The following is a 22967-nucleotide window of genomic DNA, read 5'->3' on the forward strand; positions in this document are numbered from 1 at the left end:
TTTCCTCTAATGCCATGGCATCTTGTGCAAACAACAGGGGGAATGGAGTTATTTGCAATTTTTTAGTATTTTACAAAAATAAGCACAGTTTTCACATTCTGTAAGACTTTGGAGTGGGAATAAAAAAATTGATCAGAACAGTTCTTTGCTATTTTAACTCATAGCCTTCTAGACTATTCTTGGTTTGATGTTTTCTGTTGGGAAAATAGATTAACTTTATTTAACTAATTGTCAGGTTGATTTATATTGGCTTAAATAGTGGACAACCTCCTTCTTAATCAAGTCTTCCTCTCACAAAACAGCCTGTTACATGAGTCAGGAGGGCCACTCTATACAGTTTTCTCTGCAGCAATGTTGGAAAGAAATCGAGAGCAGCAGTTCAATAGAATTACTTTACTTAACTTTATTCTATTGCAGTACTATGGTTCTCCAGCATCAAAAAACGTAGTTCTCCAATTCAGGTAATGGGGTATATCACAGTGAGGGACCCCTTTTATATGGGGTGCAGGAGTGATTAAGAAGAATTTGTTTAAGGGGGCAATCCATTTTAATTGCTCTCTTTGCATATTCTCATATACTACAACAATTTGGTTTTCAAACAAAGTTTTATGATGTCACTGTTAGTCTTGGAAAATAGCTTTAATACATATGTCTTAAAAAATTGTATGTCTAATGTTTTTGTACTTTCCATGTATTGTGAATATTTCTTAAATCATAAAACTGTTTCTTTACAGATCCAAAGGATAGCGTTGCCTATGTCTTCCTAACACCATGGATAGGTATGTATGATGAAACTCTCATTATATATATTTTACAAATCACTTCTTAGAGCACTGTGAGCTAACTGAGCAAAGTCCTGATTTTCATTGGCCAAAAGACAATGACCTACTAGAAAAGGGGTGTACTCTCTGATTGGACCTTGTTTGGGTGGATCACCAAATTTCTCCTGATTTTCAATTTGAGAACATTTGCAAGTATGTTACCATAGTCCCAAATTCCCAGATTCTCAATAATTATTAAGTTTGTTTTCCTGCTACTATTTTCTCTAATGGTAGTGGCATTTTATGCAAACAACAGGGGGACTGGAGTTATCCGCAAATGTTTTAGTATTTTACAAAAATAAGCAGTTTTCACTTTCTGTAGGACTTTGGGGTGGGAATAGAAAAGGTGAGCACAACAATTCTTTGCTATTTTAACTCACCACCTTCTAAGCTATTCTTTGATGTTTTCTGTTGGGAAAATAGATTAACATAGATTACCAGACATACTTTCTGCAGATATCGCAGATATGTCTGTTTGTGGTTAAAGAGGTGTAAAAATAATATACTTTTTATAGTAAAACCAGCACATGTTAAGTGATTATAGCTTGTGCCGATATATTAAGCTTATTATGGACGCCATGTATTGTGTATATTTTCAGAAACCTGACAAGTCCTCTTTTGATGTCAACTTCTGTGTTGGTTTTCAAGCTGTTAATACAGTGGATCACAGCTGTATCACATGAATACTTATTTGTCCCTGTAACTACAATGTGCATTAATCAACGGCGTTGCATTTTACCATAGAGCGATTGCCTAATCCCACCCTGTTGGTCAGGATTCAGTTACTAATGACAGTTTGTGACACTGCAGATCTATTTTGGTTATATTACATTCATTATTTATTGTGGGAGTGCTGGGAATGCTGTGATAGAAATCCCAGTACCCTCATAATATGTATTGGCAGCTAGTATGTAAAAATAAATTTCCTATGGGCTCTACTTGCCCATGCTGGAGGCAGTACAGGACAGTGTAGCCAAAATGGCATTCATCATAGTGCCAAGGGCTCCATCCACCTCTCCCCATACCCCATGTCATTTGAGATGCATCTAACTAAAATAACTAGTAAGCATCCGCAGGGAGCATGTTACACTTACATGGAGGCCTTTACTATACAGAACTTACACATGCATGCCCTCGATGCTACTCTAAATTGCAAAGGATAATAAGTGCAAGTCTACTTTAAATTCTAGTGTAATTGTTTGCACATGCACAGTGTGGTAATGTGCAATTTTAGGAAGAGCAAATGTACTTATGTCCAAATCTATATAAAGCTTTCACATCTTTAAATTTAGCTCTGCCTGTTGTACATTTCAACTGGTTTGCCTTAACTACTATGTTTGTGTCACTCAGGGAAAGGGCTGCTGGTGTTATCTGGCCAGAAATGGTTCCAGCACCGTAAGCTGCTGACTCCAGCATTCCATTACGATGTTCTGAAGCCGTATATCACACTGATGTCAGATTGTGCTAATACCATGCTGGTAAGGGACAAATTCTTTTGGAAGAGTACTGGATTGACTATAATTTGATGGTGGCTGTTTGATAGCTGGGGTATTATGATACATTGACTACAGTTTGTATAATAGGTGCTAAGTTAAATAGAGAACAAAAAACTAAATACATAATTCCGTTAATAAAGATACAGTTGACCTTTGAGTTTTGCTAATCGAAAATGGTGTGTGTGCTGCAAACAGTTGGTCCCAACCTAGAAAGACTATTAAAAGGTAATACTTTGGTTGGATGTCATCGGTGGGTATGGTGTGTGTCTGGTGTTGTTCTGATCCTCTCGGCTAGGTCCAGCAAAGTGTCCAAAGTAAAGGGCTGAGAACTGGTCCCTGGGTTCTGGTTGTGGTGGTTGAATAAAAAGTTAGAGTAGGTTAATGATAAAAGACAATAACCATGCACCATAGACCATATCAAGTGCAAGGGAGGGAGAAAGTGTAATGTGGTAAGAATAGAATAGAATGAAAAATAGAAATAATAAAATCAACAATAGAGACAGTGTGGTAAAAATATGGTGGATAATGTGTAATTGAAAGAGGAGTGAAATGGGGTTATATGACTTAAGTAGTATAGTGGGTGTAGGTGGTGAAACAATATGACTAAGATAAAGCGACAGTGAACATACTAAAGTGTTACAGACTAGTGTCACTACTAGTCCATTATAAATGCAGTTATCAAGCCAAGGGTTGTGTCTTGTGGCACATAGAGAATGACAACAACTGCTCGCCATTGAGGAACAGTTATTAATTGCAGCTGTTGTGTTAATACATAGCATCTTGTCAACTTTGCATCCTAGGTTCCTGCAAAGGTTTAATATTTTGATTGAAGTTACATATTGTGACTTACATTGCATCTTGTTTAGGACAAATGGGAGAAGCTGGTCCCAGATAAGAAGCCAGTGGAGCTTTTCCATTTTGTCAGCCGCATGACCCTGGACACCATAATGAAATGTGCCTTCAGTTACCATAGCAACTGCCAGAATGAGAGGTTGGTATCTGGTGAGGATTTAGTGCTCCTCAAACAATAGTCGTTAAGATCTGTGATGCTCTAGGAGCTGCACCAATCACATTTCAGCAGAAAAAAATAGTCCAGAGAAAAGGGGTCTTGGATTGGGGCCATGTCTTGAACATAGTGACTACTTCATGTAAATCTTGGTGCATTGGCTAGCTTGATAAGATTATTCTTGTATGAAATCTGGCTTCAGCCCAATATAGTCCAACAATACTTTCATCATTAAAGTGAGCAACTTTCTGCTCACAGCTAAGTAAAAGGGTCACTTCTCCCTTTTCATACTCCTTGACACCTCTGTCAGTTTTGAAACACCTTCTTCTCCTGCACACCATTCACTTCCTTGGCGTTTGAGGCACTGTACTTCCCTGGTTCACCTCCCGTCTTTCTAAATGCTCCTTCAATGTCTATAAATCCCTCCTCCCGGGGTCACTGCCTCCCTCTAGTCTCAATCACCATTAGTAACATCCCATTATCTGCAGTTCCCCATGGCATCTGCTTTGGTGCCTACCATGACTCCAGCTTCAGTATTACTCAGGATGTTACCAAAACCTTTATCCACTTAATCATTATCTTCTGCCTTGACTACTGCAACCTCCTTCTATGTGGTATTATCCTCCCCCCATATATCTATGCTTCATTCTCTCCTAAATTCCTTTGTGAGACTAGTCTTCCTCTCTCGCTGCACCCCTCTGCAAATCCCTACACTAGCTCCCTATAATCTTCAGAATCCAAATCTATAGCCTATCCTACCCCTTCTGGCAACACTCCCTATAGGTACTAGCTACCATCCTGTCCCACAAGCTGCTATTTTGAGCACAGTGTTCTCTACCCTCTATTTCATGTCTGCACCTTCTCCATCAACCTTGTAAGTCCTTGTTCTGTTTCTATGTATGGTTTGTTTATGTTAATATGGAGCGACAGGAAGTGGTACAACCACAAGCTGTCTGCATCGCCTTACTGAGCATGCACAGACAGGAAGTTCGGCTCTCAGTAGTTTCTCCCTGTGGCAGATGAACTGTAAAAGACGTCATAACTGAAGCTGCATCCTTTTGTATTAAACTTACCTATATATAGATAGATAAAGTGACCGGAGGCACAAAAGATATATGAGCAACCTGATCTCTGACATTACCCACAATACAAGCTTGCCATCTGCATATATTAATGCACTATAATAGTGTTAAGTACATTTACTACATAAGTTTGTCATACTGCCTGTCTAACACAGTCAGTGTCAACTATGAGCAACTGTATGTGTATGTATATAGATTATATATATATATATATATATATATATATATATATATATATATATATATATATATATATATATATCATCTGGTATAACAAGTTCCAAAAACAACTGACACCTATTACATATAACAGCACAAGTGCCCTGATAATAGGTTTCTGCCAATAGATTTTGTATGATTTGCAATACTGACTGTCAGGAGCTGCAGAGTTTTGTAGCTCATTAAAAAAAATTGGGATGGGGATGATGGTGGTTGTTTAAAATAAGTCACCAAATTTGTTTGCAATATTTTTAAAGTATAGTATATAGCAAGCTTTATGTTTTGTCACAATAACTGAATTTTATTTAAATTTTTATGATGTCCCACCACTTTGCTGTTGCTATCAATAAAACAAGAAAACATTTTAACTTCTGACTTCAGTGCTCCATTGACATTGGATATTCATAACAAAGTATGTTGCTCAATAAAAAAAGTTTTATTAAACACTTACACTTTGATCCTTTTTTATTCTTTTGAAGTGAAAATGAATACATTAAAGCCGTATATGAGCTCTCCTACCTGGTGGAACGCAGGTCCCGCATTTTCCCATATCACAGTGACTTCATCTTCTACCTAAGTCCCCTTGGATTCCGTTTTCGGAGAGCACTGAAAATAGTACATCAGCACACGAGTGAGTATAAAGTTAAATTATTTTTTTAGTTTATAGAGGGTTGGCGTTATAATATTATTACTATTATTGTTAATATTATTATTATTACTACTACTATTATTAGTATTATTATTACATATAAGTGTACAAATCTGAATTAGTCTACATTTTATATTAAAATCCATTTACATATATTGCAATATTATAATATTTACAGCCCTGGTTTCAGATGAGTAGGAGTAGGGAGGCAGAGCAAACAATAGATAGATCAATCTAAGAGAGATCCACCAATATTTATCTATTTGTACTATATAGTGGCTCTGTCTCAAACAATCCTGTGAGGAGTTGCCAGCATATTAGAGTTTAGTACTCACTAAGTCATACCTCTAAATGGTCTAATTTTGGCTGAGCTGTCTTAATTCTCACCCACTAAAGGGGTGTGGTCTTTTAGAGAGTAGGTGTGGCTTTATGAAAATGTGAAGGTTGGAGTCAGTAATTAAGGTGAAAATGAGTGTGGCTTGTTTTCTTATTTTTTTTAAATGTTCGGAGTTATGCGTTAAGTTGTAAATTAGCAAGAAGAAATGCGATAGAAACCAGTGATTCCCTAATTGCATTTTAAAGTGGTATTAACCCCTTTGCCACTGAAGCTATTTTTACCCCTGTGCTGAGCCTAATTTGGCACTTTTTGGGCTGGTCACATTCCAATGGCAATGTCAGTAATTAATTTATCCAGTACCCACACGTATTATACCTTATTTTTTCGTAAGATTTTACATTTTCAGAAAATACCATTAGTTTCCTTTTACCTCCATATATGGGAAGGGCAGTGTACCCAAAATGGCTAAAAAAGTTTTGTTTTTTTAAAATTGAAATTTCAGGAAAGTGAACTAAAAGAAAACGTGTGTATTCTTTTAAACACCATGAAGAAATACTTTGTATTTCTTGTTTTGGCAACAATCCACCTTTCCAAAACAGAAAAACCAGGATTCATAATAAAATATGCACTTGAAAATGATAATACAGGTTTTTTTTTTTGCTAGTTTGCACTGTCTTTAATGAAACGCATACAGGGCTGTATGTAGAGTTGGAAGCAAGTCTGTTTGAATAACGTAAAATACAAATTTCACTACTGTAAAAGAGACTTACTCTTGAGTTTGTATTCAGAGTCAGGCCCACTTGCATATACGACTCCTTAAGCTTAGAGAGGCGGATGGGAGAGGCAAGACGGGCATGTTTATGTAAATGCATCTGATGTAGTGCTAAGGATGAATGGGATTCATCCTTTCGTCCTTAGCATTTTTGATATGTATGCTGAAGACTAATCCCACTCATCCTTAGCATTGAACAGGTAGCACTGAGTATTGGTTATGCTCCAGAGGCCACTACTTCAATTTAATATCCAGACGCACTGGTGCATTGAGTGTGATTCATATATTTCTTTCTACTGATTTTTTGGATTTTACTGAATTCTCGAAAAATGAACCCATAAAGTCTCAGCACATAAAATCCACTTTATATTTTCTTGATACTGCAAATTCCTGCTTTGTTGTGAAATCTGGTCTTGACATTGAAAATATAGGTTTTAAATCATTCTATATTTACAATTTTACTTTGTATAGAATGAGAGACAGAATGTGGCATCACAAGATCTAGGTGAGGGCCCGATGATGCGCTTGAGTCTCCCAGGCTCCAACTCTGCAAAGCAGGGGACTCTTCTCAGCATGCGCGGGTCCGGCGCATGCGCCATAAAGCCTCAACTGGCAGTTTATGAGCAGAACTGGGGCCACGGAAGGGATATTGCCAGACTCACCTCTGAGCCCCATATCAGATGCAACCCCTGTAGTGGTTGTTGTTCCGAAACTGTACAGTATTAATATTTTGCTCTCTTACGTAGGGTAATCACTACATCATATTTGTTCATTATAGATAAAGTAATTAAACAGAGAAAAGAATCTCTTAAACAAGAGACGGAGCTTGAGAAGGTCAAGCAGAAGCGACACTTGGACTTTCTCGATATACTTTTGTTTGCCAAGGTACAGTTTTAACCTCTCAGTTTTCCTTAACTCTTCACTAAAACAACAAACTACAAGATGGCGCCATGTAATTGTATGCTGCAGTAACAGGATTCATATAGCTATTGTATCAGTATAAACCCTAACATAAGAAGTTTTGGGTCATAATGTTACAGTATTATGTTCATTAGAATTGGCTATATAATGTCTGCAATGCCGTAGGCTAAAGAAATGGTGAGAAATTACTTTAATGTAAACTCTATATGGTCAAGCAAATCTTTGAATAATAACATTATTCTGTATAGTATTTGTGAAGATATGTGGTTCCCAAATCACTCAGACACGGTATTAGAGGAAAAATAGAAGGATGATTTATTCTGCAGAACAGGATTTAAATACAACACTGCCCCTTAACGATAGCAGGTCCAACAAGTGAGGAAATCAATTCAAATAAATCCAGTGGGATAGGTACATCACGGTCCCCTTAACAATAGCAGGTCCAACAAGTGAGGAAATCAGTTCAAATAAATCCAGTGGGATAGGTTCCACAGCACATCTCTGACAGAGCATCTCCTCTTGGCCAAAGTCAGTCACATACATGTCCAGGGTAGCCTCTTTCATCACCTCATAATCACACCTTGGGAACGGCCTGCTCAGGGGAGTTGCAAAAGATCTCGATTGGAGGGCTTCTCACACTATCCAGCCCCCTCCCCTAACTCTCCAGGTGTCCTCCCTCAGGTGACCACTGCTGGGTCCGGCTCCTGGCTGTCTGTAGAGCTCACTAATGGACAATAGGGAGCAAACAGAAATTACAATGGTAGCTTAATTCACTCAACTCCTAAGTGTTCCCTGTGGAGGTGGAATTTAACCCCTGAAGTATTTATCCAAGGAGATGTTATAGTTCCATCACTGATACTTCCTGATAACAACATGGCTAAAAAGTGCAGTCCGGTTATGGATTAGATTAAGGGGTTCCATACACCATGCCCGTTTCTTTACAGTATTTAAGGCCATTGTGGTCAAATTAACTTTTAACTTTATAAATTACATAAGAAATGAGTTCTTCTGTACACAGATTGGTCATTGCTAGTATATGTTTGGGAAGAATTATTTTCACGTTTTGTTGAAACAGAAAAGTATGACACCAACTGAGGCCGAACTACTGCTGGGGTAGCCCATGTGTCACTTTCTTTGACACCTAGCTTGAGACTGTTTGCTTAGTCCATAAAGTCCACTTCTTGCTTTCTCTCAGGATTACATTTGTGTCCACCTGTGCACGGAGAGATGGATCAGGGGCAGGCAAGCACAAGTTACTTACAGTGAGGGCTTGTGTCCTTAGTGTTATAAAAAATAAGAAAGAAAAAGATTAAACAAATAATTAAGATAAAAACTTGCCCTCTCCACCTAACTATGTATGCACCACCAGTGTTTATAGCTTGGGCTGGTTATTTCTATTGCAGGGGCCAAAGAATATGGTGTCTCTCTTTCATAATGTGCACCAGACCCAGCCTGTTAAGCACAGGGTGGAAGACCCCTGTTCAAGCCTGGCCAACCAGCACCTCTCTAGGTGTTGTGAAACAACAAGCCCCAACATGCTTTGCCAGCAAATAGCCAGCCAATAGCTAGCAAGGAATGCTGGGACTTGTAGTTTACAAACACCTGGAATGTCACAGGATGGCCAGGTCTGTCCTAGTGATATTGAGTCTACAAATATGTGCTGGTGCCCCATTCTAAACAAACACACCTGTGCTGAATAGCAAAGGTGCTCTTCCTGGCAGTAGTTACCGGTGTAATGGTTCAAAGTTTCAAAGTTAGAGAAACAGTTAGATTTGGGAACTCCAAGCGCCGACAAACCCTGGTAGCCAATAGCTGTTGTATTGAGCATGCTGGTACTTTCAGAAATATAAGTATCAGCATGCTCACGACTGAAAAAACAAGGTGGTGCTTGTAAAACTACAACTGTAAGCATGACCTGGCAGCCAGGGCCTGCTGGAGCATGTAGTTCTACAAGTCTACCTAATAATAAATAAACACCCACACTGAGCTTAGTAATCCTTTATTTAAAATAAATACTCATCTAAATTTCTCATTTTCCACTATGTTTTTCTCTTAAATCTGTTGCAAATCTTCTTTTCTTCCTTTCTATAGTAATCCTAAAGTAATCCAATTGGTAAGAAATAACTCTTCTAGCATGCGCAGCATGTCATAGCCTGCTGCTGGTTCGATCTTTGTGGTGAGACACAATGCACTTTGCCTCTCGTATCAATGGTAACCAGCACAAGCTAGAAACACTGTTTTAAAAAAATACATGAATTTATTTATTATATTAAGTTAACCGGCAGGGTCATGTTGATGATGATGACTGGTGTATCTTTACTCCAGTCGCTTAAAGTATATCTTTATGTAGCTGTACTTACATTGAATTTTGAGTTGCATGTATCTTTGGTTTTCAGATTTTTGAAGTTCTATACTATAAGAAAATTTAACCATTTTACTTATAAATGCTTTCTTTATGGAGAACTATTTTTGGTATCACTTTAACAGTGATATGCTAATACTATAAAAATCACTTTGACTTTGGTGTTAACGCAAACAACGCTTTGCCTTGTTTGCATTTTAACTTTCCCAACTTGAAAATGACTTACCTGCTGTAAATGCTTATGGAAGATGACTTATGACTTAGGTTAATTGTACTTAATTTTTGGTCTAAGTTTATTCTATAGAATAACCCCCTAGAGCAGGGGTAGGGAACCTGTGGCTCTCCAGGTGTTGTGAAACTACAAGTCCCAGCATGCTTTGCCAGTAGATAACCAGCAGAGAGGTGGCAAGGCATGCTGGGATTTGTAGTTTCACAACACCTGGAGAGCCACAGGTTCCCTACCCCTGCCCTAGAGATTTCCAGTGATAAAAAAACAGAACAAGGGACATGTTGGAGCCCTGTCTACTGTACATGTTCTCTATAATTCATCAGGATGAAAACGGTCAGGGTCTGTCAGATGAGGATCTGCGAGCAGAGGTGGACACATTCATGTTTGAGGGACATGACACGACAGCCAGCGGTATCTCCTGGATATTATACTGTATGGCCAAGTACCCCGAGCACCAGGATAAATGCCGGGAGGAGATCAGAGAGGTCCTGGGAGAGCGGAACACGGTAGAGTGGTGAGAACTTGTCTGTCTTTCTTTTTCCAAGATGTTTAAAGGTTTTGTTTACCTAGCAGAGTGGTTCAGTGGGTAGAATTGCTGCCTCTTGCTGTGCTGGGTCTGTGGCTTCTTTTCTAACCAGGGCACTAACTGCATGGAGTTTCTATGTTCTGCCTGTGTTTTCGTGGTTTCCTCCGGGTACTCCAGCTTCCTCCGATAGTCCAAACACATACTGGTAGATTAATATTAATGTGTGTGCTTGTGGGTAGGGCATTTAAACTGTAAGCTCTACAGGGACAATTACTGATGTGAATGATTTAATATTTTCTGCAAAGCATTGTTTACCATGTTGGTGCTATATAAGTAAAGGTCATTAAGAATAGAATGTGAAAGGATCTGGATGAAGAAGTGGACCCTGTTTGCCTCTGGTAACTGACACTGGCTCCTTTGTGGCACGATGTATAATGGGCCTAATGGTTTTCTGAAGTCTCTAAAAAGTCTCTCAAAGGAGACTTACCAGGAGGATGCTGATAAACAAACAAAGCACTAGCCAAACAAAACAAGACAAAATACAAGGCAAACTAAAGGTCAGGGCAGGCAGCAGGGAAGCATAGTCAGAAACAAGCTGATGTCAGGGCAGGCTGTAGGGAAGCGTAGACAAGAACAGGGCAGATGAATATCAAACAAAATCAAGAAGCATAGCCAGGGTCAGGATCTAGGAAAAAGCAAGGAAATGTTTATGCACTGTTGTAAAGCAAGATGGAATGGGGATCACAGGTGCAAATAATGAGTTATTAGATTCCACAAAGGACTCAGCATGTACACAGGAGAAAATTGGATAGACAAATAACGAAACGGTAGTAAATATGTAACAGACTGAGTAAAATGAAAACACGGTTGGTATGTGACATGTGGGGTAAGAATTGTACTGTCCCACTGCCAGACACCTCACATTTTGGTACTCTACACTTAATCCCAAGTGCAGCCAGCTGCTGCGTAATAAGGTTAAATAATATGGGTGTTTAATTAGGTGTCAGTCAACTGGTAAGCATGCAATAGCAACTGGTGCAGAGCAACTTAACAGGCATAGTATTTACTTTCTTACCCAGGTCTCTTCAAACATTACAACTGAATAAGGTATGTTTAGGAAAAACACTAATGGATACGATTTTGCTATTTCACACTATGATTACTAAAAAATAAATGTAATATTATTCATCATTTTGTGTGTGCATAGGGAAGATCTGAGTAAAATGTCGTACACTGCCATGTGTATTAAGGAGAGTATGCGGCTCTATCCCCCTGTACCAGGAGTGGCTCGTGAGCTCAGCCAGCCAATCACATTCTGTGATGGGCGGAGCCTGCCCAAAGGTTAGTCAGTATGGGATAGTGTAAATAGGTGTTGAGGGAGATAGAGTATGGATTGAATCTTCTGAGGGGTGCATCATTTCAGTGTGTAGGTGTAATCATTTTACCAACACATTTCATCCTTACAGGACTGCATCAGGGAGTGGATGAGGAGGCCATTGTCCGTGGTTTAAATAGTATATGAAGGTTGTGCTGTCCTATAGCAGAAGGCGGGTGGGGAGTAAGACAGAGGCTGCCTTTGGTGGGTCATTAAGTGGGAGGAATGTGATGTAATGGGGTGGAGGTGTGTGAAATGGGAGTAAGTAATTTATGTACCATTTTAAGATTTTTTCTGGTATCCCCAGATCTGCTTTGACTTCAGACTTCAGAAGTTCTCCTTAACTTCTATTTCTTAATGGTGTTGTGAAATTGAAAATTCAGAGTGTTTAGATATCTTTTTACAACCTTCCTCTGTTATGTAACAGCCAGTTATATTTATTTGCATGTCCTCTTTTAGGTGCTCTGAGGAGCCTTGTTGGGAGGTTAAAATGCTCAGAGTATTTATTCAGCTTTTGAATTGTCTTCACCTCACTTAATTCAAGGCCTAACAATTCAAGTTTCGTGGCTTTAAAAACAGTATTGCTGAATCAACTGGAAGGGTGCCCAAACTTTTGCACATGCCACATTCACAGTTTTTGTTTACATATTTGTGTGTTGTTGGTTATGGCAACTTTTTTCCATTCATATTTAGTGACCTGAGTTGCCCAAACTTTTGCATGAAACTGTGCATAAATTATGTATTAAAATAAAAGATTTCAAATTTCTAACAAAAGTACTCACAAAATATACAGATTTTTATAAGATTAGATATTTGATACATAGTGAGATAAAAATTAAACCTAAAATGGCATACCATAGGTTTTTCTATGTTTATTTATATTGGTATTATATATTCACTTAAAACCCTTTATCTTTTTTCATATGACAGGTACGAATATTTTCCTGAGTATATACTCCATAAATAGACATGCCAGCATGTGGGATGATCCAGAGGTAACATTGAGTTGTATTTTAAGCATTACCATTGATTTTTAATTTGTTACATTTTTTTGGTACTTAGTGGAATATTTTAGTACAGCTGTGATATAATTGCACCACTCATAGTAAAAAAAAATATCAACCCTTTATAAATAAAAGTAGACCTAATTTGCATTTTACTATGTTAAGGGATTTATCTCGGTTAGACAGAGGTCTACTCTTGGGAAGCTCATTGTTACCACCATAGAGTTGTTTCTATGGAAAGGAAATGTCTTTCGGTGTGGCCCATTACTGGAGGGGGTTATGGTTATTCAATGAGGGGCTGAGCTGATTACACCTCCCTGCCACCGTAGCTGTGACTTGTGCAGCACTTTTAACCCTATTAGCTCTGTGAGGAGTCTGGAGCTTTGGGAAGGTGGCGGCCTCACCATAGTGCTATACTCATGGGGTGCAGTACATTAAAACTGGACAACCCATTTAAGGCCAGGTGAAGTGATCCTGATCAAGTTAAATCACAATATATTTAGTTTAAAAGATATATGAGATAACTCAGCTGCTACCTAAAATTATAAGGGTATAGAAGTCATTGAGCAGCTTTGCTTTTTCTAAAGAGTAGTCTAATCAATATATTTTGTCATGAGCTCACTGTCTCAAGATAGAATTGACATTTATTTGTATATAATATATTGTTAATATATTAATATAATTTGGTGTAAAATAGATGTAATCATCAGGGGAAAGTATGACAAAATATTGAGTAAAAAATGTATGTCAACCTTGCAGTCCAATACATATAGCTTTTAGATGGTATTAACACTTTTAGGTTCGTTATTTGCGTAGAAACACTCAAAGCCAACAGTAGGAAACCTATGGATATAAATTCTCCAGCTAATGCCCAATTTCTTTGCTAACTGTTACATTCAAATGCCTCAAACGCCTACAATCACCTTACCCACTTTCTCTCGGGTGGGGTATGTGTTCTCAGTGCAGAATATTCTGACATTATCTAATAATTCATATGTTTTATGATATTTTCAGGTGTTTGACCCACTGAGATTTTCACCTGAGAATCCATCCAGCAGAAATGCCTACAGCTTCCTTCCCTTCTCAGCGGGACCAAGGTATACCTCATTCTACAAAGCTAATCTTCAACTATCTGAATTTAATTTTCTTAGCTATACTGCAATTCATTATCTCCAATTCATGGATGGGGAGAAGGAGGATGTCACAGAGCAGACAGAGCTCAGGGGGGCATTCCAAAGCCACTCTGCTCAATGCATCATGTGTCATGTGACTGTGGTTGCCATGGTAGTCCAGAATCATAAATCATTAATAGCAGCCTAAATACAAAAACAAGGGAAAATGGTGAATATCAACATTTTTCTTATCGCTACCAGTGTTACAAAAGTCACTTGAGCTTGTTCATGGGATTGCTTCTGGGAGTGATTTGTTCTGGGTGTTTACAATGCAGGAGGAAATATTCTACCTAGTTCTCTTCTGTAATGCTCAATAGAGACATTACACATTGTTATATGTGTAGCTCTCAAATCATGATCTCAGTGTTTGCAGACAGGTGAAGTTGCGTTGAGGTTCAGTAACAATCACAAGAATCTTTGTGACCTTTAAATGATTCTTGTTCGACAAAAATATTGTCACTGGCAAGTTGAAACCATTCCAAAGCACCACAATGCAGATTGCACTTTCACAAGGTTCTCTGTAAAGTAGTATAACATATACATAGTGCAGATGCATAGAAGAACAGTTAACTCACATTTTTTAAAAAAACAACGATTTTGCTCCTGGAAACGACTTATCTCCTGGCTGGGCAGGATTATAACAGTTAAAAAGAATATTTTCCCCAAATGGCTCCACCTATCTCAAACTCCCCCAGTAACTGTTCTTTTCTCCCTCCTAAACAACATTCAAAAAGATTTTGGGAAAGTTGATGAACATCCGCACAAAATTACCTTTGGGTTTACAGACTTATATTGTGAAACTGCTCAGTAGTATTGTTTATTATTCTTCTAACAATTCATTCATTATTTATTAATGATCAGAGCAGAGGTGCTACCCCAAGAGAAATTGTAAACATATAGGGCCTGGTTCCTTAAGGAAAGTAAAGCAAAAAAAAGGAGTAACTTTGCATTTTGGCAAAACGATGTTGCATTGGAGGGAGGAGGTAAATTTAAATTGTGATAGCAGATTTATAGTTGGGGTAGGGCATGTCCTAGATCATTTTTAAATTTCAGTGTACAAATAAAGCTATCAAGTATTTGTGGGATACATGAAGAAACAGACAGTATTGAACTTATGTACAAAATAATAAACTAATTTGCACCCCTTGCATTGTAACATGGTTTTGTCCAGGAGAAAACTTAATGAAATGAGGCCCACAGTCTTTAAGACTAAACATTCAAAAAGTCCTCACTTGCTTCATCTGGAATAACAGACCCCGAGGATATCGGCCAACATACTGATGAGATCTATTCCCCAGAGTTGGCAGGGGTCTCCCTGATATTAAGCGATATTACTTGGTCTCATATGTCTCCCAGATCATTGCTTTGTATGCTCGCCAGGCACTGCCTCTTGGCTCATTATGGAATCTGACTACTTAAATTTGCCAGACCTGTCCAACTTGTGGGGCCTAACTACTAAACAATGACCTCCTGCCACCAAATTGCTCTCAAATTTGCTGCTAAGATTTGGGACTTATATTCCTTAAAACTGAAGTTCACCACTCCAGTGCCCCCCTTGACTTACATCTAGCACAACCCCACATTTCCCCCTGGATCATCTACTGTGAGGTTCCATAGCTAGATCCAAGCTTATTTCAAATGTCCTGTGGACTTCTTCAGGCGTGGTCAATGGCTATCTATGGCTGATCTCTAACAGAAATCTCCCAGATACTCAACCCAGTTTAATTCTTCAAACTATGCCACTTCCTGTGCTCCTTATCCCCAACACACTTGCTTCAGGATCTCATTCCATTTGAGAATATTTGTAGACACCATCCAATGAACAAGACATGATCTCACAAATTTATAGTATTTTTCTCAACACTGCCCTTCCCTCACAAAAATGTCATGAAGAGGAATGGGAGAGGGACTTGCAACCCCTGCGGACAAAGAAACCTGGGAGAACATGAGACTGGGAATTGCTAAAAGTTATTTTTGCAACAAAGATAAATGGGACTATACCCCGGCTCTTCACCGGACTGTTGGCGGGATTGTGGTCATAGGGGTACCATGGCACATATTCGGCGGGCATGCCCTGTAATCACTCTCTTTTGGTACAAGGTTCATAGTCTCTTGAACAGCCTATTTGAAGCTCTTGTTCCAAAGGGCAAATGATCCTTCTTAATTATTCTTGCTGTCTACACCCCGCACAAGATCTAGATATTTTTTCTAGGAAGCTTATTGCGCACATCCTAGTGGCAGCCTAATGCCTCTTAGCTCTCAATTGGAAGAACTCCTCTCCTCCGTCTCTATTCGCACGAAAAAAAATTTGGGCACATAGCGGCCATGGAGGAAATAACTATTTACCTCCATGGCAGAAGCCACAGGCCTGAGTCATTAAGGCACGCATACTGAGCGCATCATGCTTTTGTTTTAAACCATACGTAGAATGGCTCTGCATACTCCCAAAGCCAACAAGGAACGGATCTAAAGATACGGGTGGTGATGACTACTGGTGTAGGTTAACTCTGCTCTACCAGACCATACACTGCAGGATATGTACAATGCCTATGTGGAATATAAAATCGCAAAAGCACACACAAAAAAAAAAGAAATTAATGTTACCTGTCAACCTTATAGTCATTTATGATTATATATGGAAATTTTTAAAAAAAGTTTTGTTTTACATATTTTTTTTTCCATTGGAAAACCATTTATTAGTCTGTCCTTAAATGTTTACTGTATATAAAATACATTTTTACAGTTTTTCCTGATTGCAAACACATGTATTCACATACATACTCAGCCATCAGCACTAGTATTTGGAACTTAAACTACCCCCCAGTTGGAGCAAGAGATACGGCAGAAAACCAGCGTACGTCTGTGTGCGCCTGAGTTTGACTTGGACGTGGCTGCACAGGAACACCGTTACTGTACATTGCCTGCATGAATCCACCCACTCCCCATCCCGTTCACTCCCCTAAATCATAGGTTGTAGCAAGTGTCTGTGCTTGGAGGTGAATTGGACGTGGCTACGTTCTATTGTGTACCATCTGGTTCTGAGCATGCCTGTATTTTGTGCTGACGATACGCACGCATTCGCAGCATACGCTCCTTATTAACTCAGGCCCCACATGTTTACCCAAGTATGGTCCCCTTGGCTATTTGCATAATGCAGGTTGTCTTCCTCCGTCTCTGCCCCAAAACCTCCCCCTGGTGACCCATGTGCGGTGAGTAGTTTCTCAACCTCGAGACTTCCTTTTTAATTCTGTGAGGCCATGCTCACAGTATATTCGGTCCCAGTAATCAGTTACATTACTGAAGCAATATCTCGATAGCATTACCAAATGTCATAAAGTATATAGATTCAGCTCACAAAAAGGCTACTTCCACTAAAGTGCAGACGAGCGCTTTTTAATTGGTGAAATGTGTAAATAATTAGATGTAAGAAAGTATAACATTTGTATCCTTCTTCCCAGAAACTGCATTGGACAGAACTTTGCTATGAATGAGATGAAAGTTGGCGTCGCTCTGACATTACAGAGATTTGAACTGGGACCTGACCAAAGCAAAGAACCATTAAAACTTCCCCAGTTAATCCTGCGCTCTGTGAATGGTGTTCACGTACATCTGAAGAAAATACAAAGAAAAGCTTAAAAATAGACGACTGTATTATTTGTGCTGTTATTGCAGATTTGTATACATATCGCACTATATACTTTTACCAAAGAAATAAATAAATATGCAAGAATTGACTAATTATTTGATGCCTGATGTCTTTCATAGTTTAAAGCGATGCCATATGTAATATGTAAGTATTATATCAGTAATATGCAAGTATTATATTAACAGCTCTGTTTCAAAGTGCAGGGGAGGGTGTGGTGGAAAAGGCTGCATGGTAATGATTAATATATAATCATATATATGTATTGCATGCCACTGTTTTCATAGCATCATTTATGAGTAAAACTTAGGACATCATTTGTCAACATCATAAATGGGAATTGTACTCAAAGGACAAAACTTGGTACTGGTGGGCAGAGGAGATAGGCAGAACTTACACAAGAATTCTATGCACTGCTTCTGCAGGAAGATGTTTTTGCCCATGTGTTGCCTTGTAGTAGGCTACCACTGCCCAGCCACTCCCTTGTAGGAGGATGTTATAGCCCACGTGCTGTCGTCTAGTAGGCTACCACTGCCCAGCCACTCCCTTGTAGGAGCATGTTATAGCCCACGTGCTGTCCTCTAGTAGGCTACCACTGCCCAGCCACTCCCTTGTAGGAGGATGTTATAGCCCACGTGCTGTCGTCTAGTAGGCTACCATTGCCCAGCCACTCCCTTGTAGGAGGATGTTATATCCCACGTGCTGTCGTCTAGTAGGCTACCACTGCCCAGCCACTCCCTTGTAGGAGGATGTTATATCCCACGTGCTGTCGTCTAGTAGGCTACCACTGCCCAGCCACTCCCTTGTAGGAGGATGTTATAGCCCACGTGCTGTCCTCTAGTAGGCTACCACTGCCCAGCCACTCCCTTGTAGGAGGATGTTATAGCCCACGTGCTGTCGTCTAGTAGGCTACCACTGCCCAGCCACTCCCTTGTAGGAGGATGTTATAGCCCACGTGCTGTCGTCTAGTAGGCTACCACTGCCCAGCCACTCCCTTGTAGGAGGATGTTATATCCCACGTGCTGTCGTCTAGTAGGCTACCACTGCCCAGCCACTCCCTTGTAGGAGGATGTTATATCCCACGTGCTGTCGTCTAGTAGGCTACCACTGCCCAGCCACTGCCTTGTAGGAGGATGTTATAGCTCACGTGCTGTCGTCTAGTAGGCTACCACTGCCCAGCCACTCCCTTGTAGGAGGATGTTATAGCCCATGAGCTGTCGTCTAGTAGGCTACCACTGCCCAGCCACTCCCTTGTAGGAGGATGTTATAGCCCACGTGCTGTCGTCTAGTAGGCTACCACTGCCCAGCCACTCCCTTGTAGGAGGATGTTATAGCCCATGAGCTGTCGTCTAGTAGGCTACCACTGCCCAGCCACTCCCTTGTAGGAGGATGTTATAGCCCACGTGCTGTCCTCTAGTAGGCTACCACTGCCCAGCCACTCCCTTGTAGGAGAATTTTATAACCCATGAGCTGCCATGTAGTAGGATACCACTGCCCAGCCACTCCCTTGTAGGAGGATGTTATAGCTCACGTGCTGTCGTCTAGTAGGCTACCACTGCCCAGCCACTCCCTTGTAGGAGAATTTTATAACCCATGAGCTGCCATGTAGTAGGATACCACTGCCCAGCCACTCCCTTGTAGGAGGATGTTATATCCCACGTGCTGTCGTCTAGTAGGACACCACTGCCCAGCCACTCCCTTGTAGGAGGATGTTATATCCCACGTGCTGTCGTCTAGTAGGCTACCACTGCCCAGCCACTGCCTTGTAGGAGGATGTTATATCCCACGTGCTGTCGTCTAGTAGGCTACCACTGCCCAGCCACTCCCTTGTAGGAGAATTTTATAACCCATGAGCTGCCATGTAGTAGGATACCACTGCCCAGCCACTGCCTTGTAGAAGGATGTTATAGCCCACGTGCTGTCGTCTAGTAGGCTACCACTGCCCAGCCACTCCCTTGTAGGAGGATGTTATAGCCCACGTGCTGTCGTCTAGTAGGCTACCACTGCCCAGCCACTCCCTTGTAGGAGGATGTTATATCCCACGTGCTGTCGTCTAGTAGGCTACCACTGCCCAGCCACTCCCTTGTAGGAGGATGTTATAGCCCACGTGCTGTCCTCTAGTAGGCTACCACTGCCCAGCCACTCCCTTGTAGGAGGATGTTATAGCTCACGTGCTGTCGTCTAGTAGGCTACCACTGCCCAGCCACTCCCTTGTAGGAGGATGTTATATCCCACGTGCTGTCGTCTAGTAGGACACCACTGCCCAGCCACTCCCTTGTAGGAGGATGTTATAGCTCACGTGCTGTCGTCTAGTAGGCTACCATTGCCCAGCCACTCCCTTGTAGGAGGATGTTATAGCCCACGTGCTGTCGTCTAGTAGGCTACCACTGCCCAGCCACTCCCTTGTAGGAGGATGTTATAGCCCATGAGCTGCCATGTAGTAGGATACCACTGCCCAGCCACTGCCTTGTAGAAGGATGTTATATCCCACGTGCTGCCATCTAGTAGGATACCATTGCCCAGCCACTACCTTGAAGTAGGATGTTATTGCCCTTAAACTGTTTGAGCAGGAGGCCATTATTACCCATACACTGCCTCCTAGAAGGATGTTATTGCCCTTGAGATGCTAATGCCCACAAATTTCAGCCAAGGATATTAGTATCTTTAATGTGAAGAGCTTACAAGGGTAGTTTTAAATCTGCAAAGTTTTTTTGTTCAAAATATATCTTAATGCTCAGCTCAGAAGTCTTTAACAGTGTCTTGTGGTTCCTTGGGGAATGGTGAAAACGTTGACACCAACCTCCATTGAAAACTTTTAATGTACCGGACATCTCTGGAATAGTAAGAGCAAATATAAAGTGTCTTTAAAGAACATTACACCAGCCATTTTTTTATGTGATAGATTCTAGATAATCGGATACAGGAGTAACTGAAATAAAAGTCCTAGATGTCCAGGCCAAAATTCAGGATTAGTGAAAGAAACCCATAACTAGGGCTCCATTGGAGTGTTATCTCTGCAGACAGAATGAGTGACTCAGAGATTTTACAACTGATCTGGTCACTTTTCTTGGTTCTAGGTTCTACTTACAATCAGAACCATCTCCAATGTCCACATACATTTACGTCTCCCTTCTACAGATCTTTTATTCTTAGTAGAACATCATGATTCCTAACATTAATTGTCTCTACCTCTGACTCACATTCCCTGTAACTTACCCCTCACTGTTGATGTTCCTTAAGGCTCTATTCTTGGCCCCCTACTACATATATAGTACTACATGTGTACTACAAAATCACTGAGCCGAGAGAAAAAGATCTGCTTCATCTAATAGCATCTTATTTATATGCATTTCAGAGTATTTCAAAGGTTTGTCTTAGTGCTGATTGTGTTGTTAGAAATTCCTCTACAGGACCAATTCCATGACAAGTCCCCTAATGTTATGATTTATCTATATAGTGGTTGAAAGTTAATTGATTCATGTTATATTGTAACGCCCCCTGCGGGGAAAGACAGGGACAGACGCAACAGAAAATAACTCACCTTGTAAACGATGGTCACCTCCAGTCCGCTTCCGATTTCCCAGCTGCGATCCGATCCCAGCAGATCCGCAGCCGCAGTCACCTCCAATCACGTCCCTCTGCTCTGCGCAGGATACTCAACTTGACACGCCGTCTTCTGTTTCTTCCTTCTCCGGGTCTTCCAGACCCTCCAGCCGGCGGCGCCTCTTCTCCGCTTCGGCGCTGTTGAAGGCTGCTTGGCGGGGGCGCTCTCAGCCCTTACAAGGGCTCCCCGCCGACGTTCTCCGCTCCGGCGGCTTGATTGAAGTCTTCTGGCGGCAGGGTAGCTCACGGCCCTTACAAGGGCCCCCTGCCGCCGCTGCTGCTGCCTCAGTTGTTGGACGTCTGGACGAGACGTCCTCTCTCTTCCCCGCCGACGGACTTCTGGCAAAATGGCGCCACCCGGCGACTTATATAGTCGCCGGCGTGACGTCATCCGCCGGCGCGAGCGCTGATTGGCTCGCGTCGGCGCCAATCTTTTGAATGGCCGGGCGCGAGCCGCGATTGGCTCGCGCATCCGGCCGCTGATTGGCCAGCGGGGAAAGATGAGCCCTGATTGGCTCATCCTTCCCCCGCGCACAGGACCTGCAAGAAAGAAGTTATACTCACCGCCGCTGGATCGATGGACGGGTGAGTACTTCTCCTCTTCTGTCTTCACCCACTTGCAGGGCTCAGCTACCGGGGGACTCTTCATCCCCTTCCCGGGCACCAGGCGCATCTTCAGCCCCTCCAGGGGCATAGCGATGGCGGGCACCTTCGCCCGCTTCTCGGGCACCATCTCCACATTTCCGCCGCCTTTTTCCATTGTGGTCCCCACAATCGACGTCTTCTCCTCAACGTCCACCTCCAAGGGTCGCTTACCGGCATCCCTGACTTGCGTCCACCGGGTCCTTCGCGGTAAAGCCCTCTCGCGCAGGATCCACACCATCCTGGCAACTTCCTCGCCCGAAGTCGGTATCCAGGGAGTCTCTTCCTCAGCACCTGCCGGAACCTCCCATCCGTCCGATACCTCCTCGGTTGTGCGGGAAGCTTCTTCAGAAGGTGACAACATCCACCACTCTCCAGCTGCGCTCTCTAAAGTACAGTCTTCTTCAGGCAGTACTTCTTCAGCAGCTCTCTCTTCCGGGGTACTGATGGCTTCCATCCTCTCAGGTACCACCGGGCAGACATCTTCACATGTCTCCGGACACAGCGTTGCCCCGTGGAGGGTCTGCTCAGTTCTCCCTTCGTCTTCAGGGACCAACTCTTCCACAGCCACGGACAAGTCGTCTGACGTATCCGACGTCTCCAATACCCCAGCTCCAGCATCCGGCTGTCGTGGGTATTCCTGTCGCGAATCTCGCTTGGACGGGACGATCACCTGCGATCCGACAGTCAGCAGGCTCTGCCGATCCTTCCCTCCAGATTCCGACTTCTCTTGAGACCATGGATGGAAGGCTTCCTCGTCCTTCCACTCGAAGACTTCTACGTCTTCCCATTCATCGGAGACTTCTTCGTCCTCCCATTCATCAAAGAGCTCCTCGGCAACTGGGCACTGGTATGCGAAGTGTCCAGGCAACCCACACTTCCAGCACAGCATTTCTTCCACCGGTTGCCGTTTAGTACCTTTGTTCTTCTTCTTCCTTGTCTCACAACGTTCCAGGATTTGCTTCGTGAACGCTGCCACTTCGTCACGAGAGATGACACAGCTGTATCCCTCGTACAGCGGAATGATCCCCCGATGAGCCATCGTTGATCCTGCCGACTACGCCAAAATGTAACGCCCCCTGCGGGGAAAGACAGGGACAGACGCAAC

The 22967-nt window shown here is 41.7% G+C and overlaps 1 protein-coding gene across 1 annotated transcript in view; it reads left to right on the plus strand.

Moving 5' to 3' along the window:
• The window catches only part of LOC142098999 (cytochrome P450 4B1-like), a 29857-nt gene extending 12145 nt beyond the window's left edge, over positions 1-17712 (plus strand). Inside the window, exons 3-12 of the mRNA XM_075182032.1 lie at positions 735-779; positions 2172-2299; positions 3184-3308; positions 5104-5255; positions 7161-7267; positions 10218-10408; positions 11628-11761; positions 12726-12790; positions 13814-13896; positions 17430-17712. Coding sequence (XP_075038133.1) covers positions 735-779; positions 2172-2299; positions 3184-3308; positions 5104-5255; positions 7161-7267; positions 10218-10408; positions 11628-11761; positions 12726-12790; positions 13814-13896; positions 17430-17607 — 1208 coding nt within the window. The 3' untranslated portion in view covers positions 17608-17712. The remainder of the gene's footprint in view (positions 1-734; positions 780-2171; positions 2300-3183; positions 3309-5103; positions 5256-7160; positions 7268-10217; positions 10409-11627; positions 11762-12725; positions 12791-13813; positions 13897-17429) is intronic.
• Positions 17713-22967: the final 5255 nt, after the last annotated feature.

The sequence above is a fragment of the Mixophyes fleayi genome, chromosome 8 (assembly GCF_038048845.1).
Source record: "Mixophyes fleayi isolate aMixFle1 chromosome 8, aMixFle1.hap1, whole genome shotgun sequence".
Lineage (NCBI taxonomy): Eukaryota > Metazoa > Chordata > Amphibia > Anura > Limnodynastidae > Mixophyes > Mixophyes fleayi.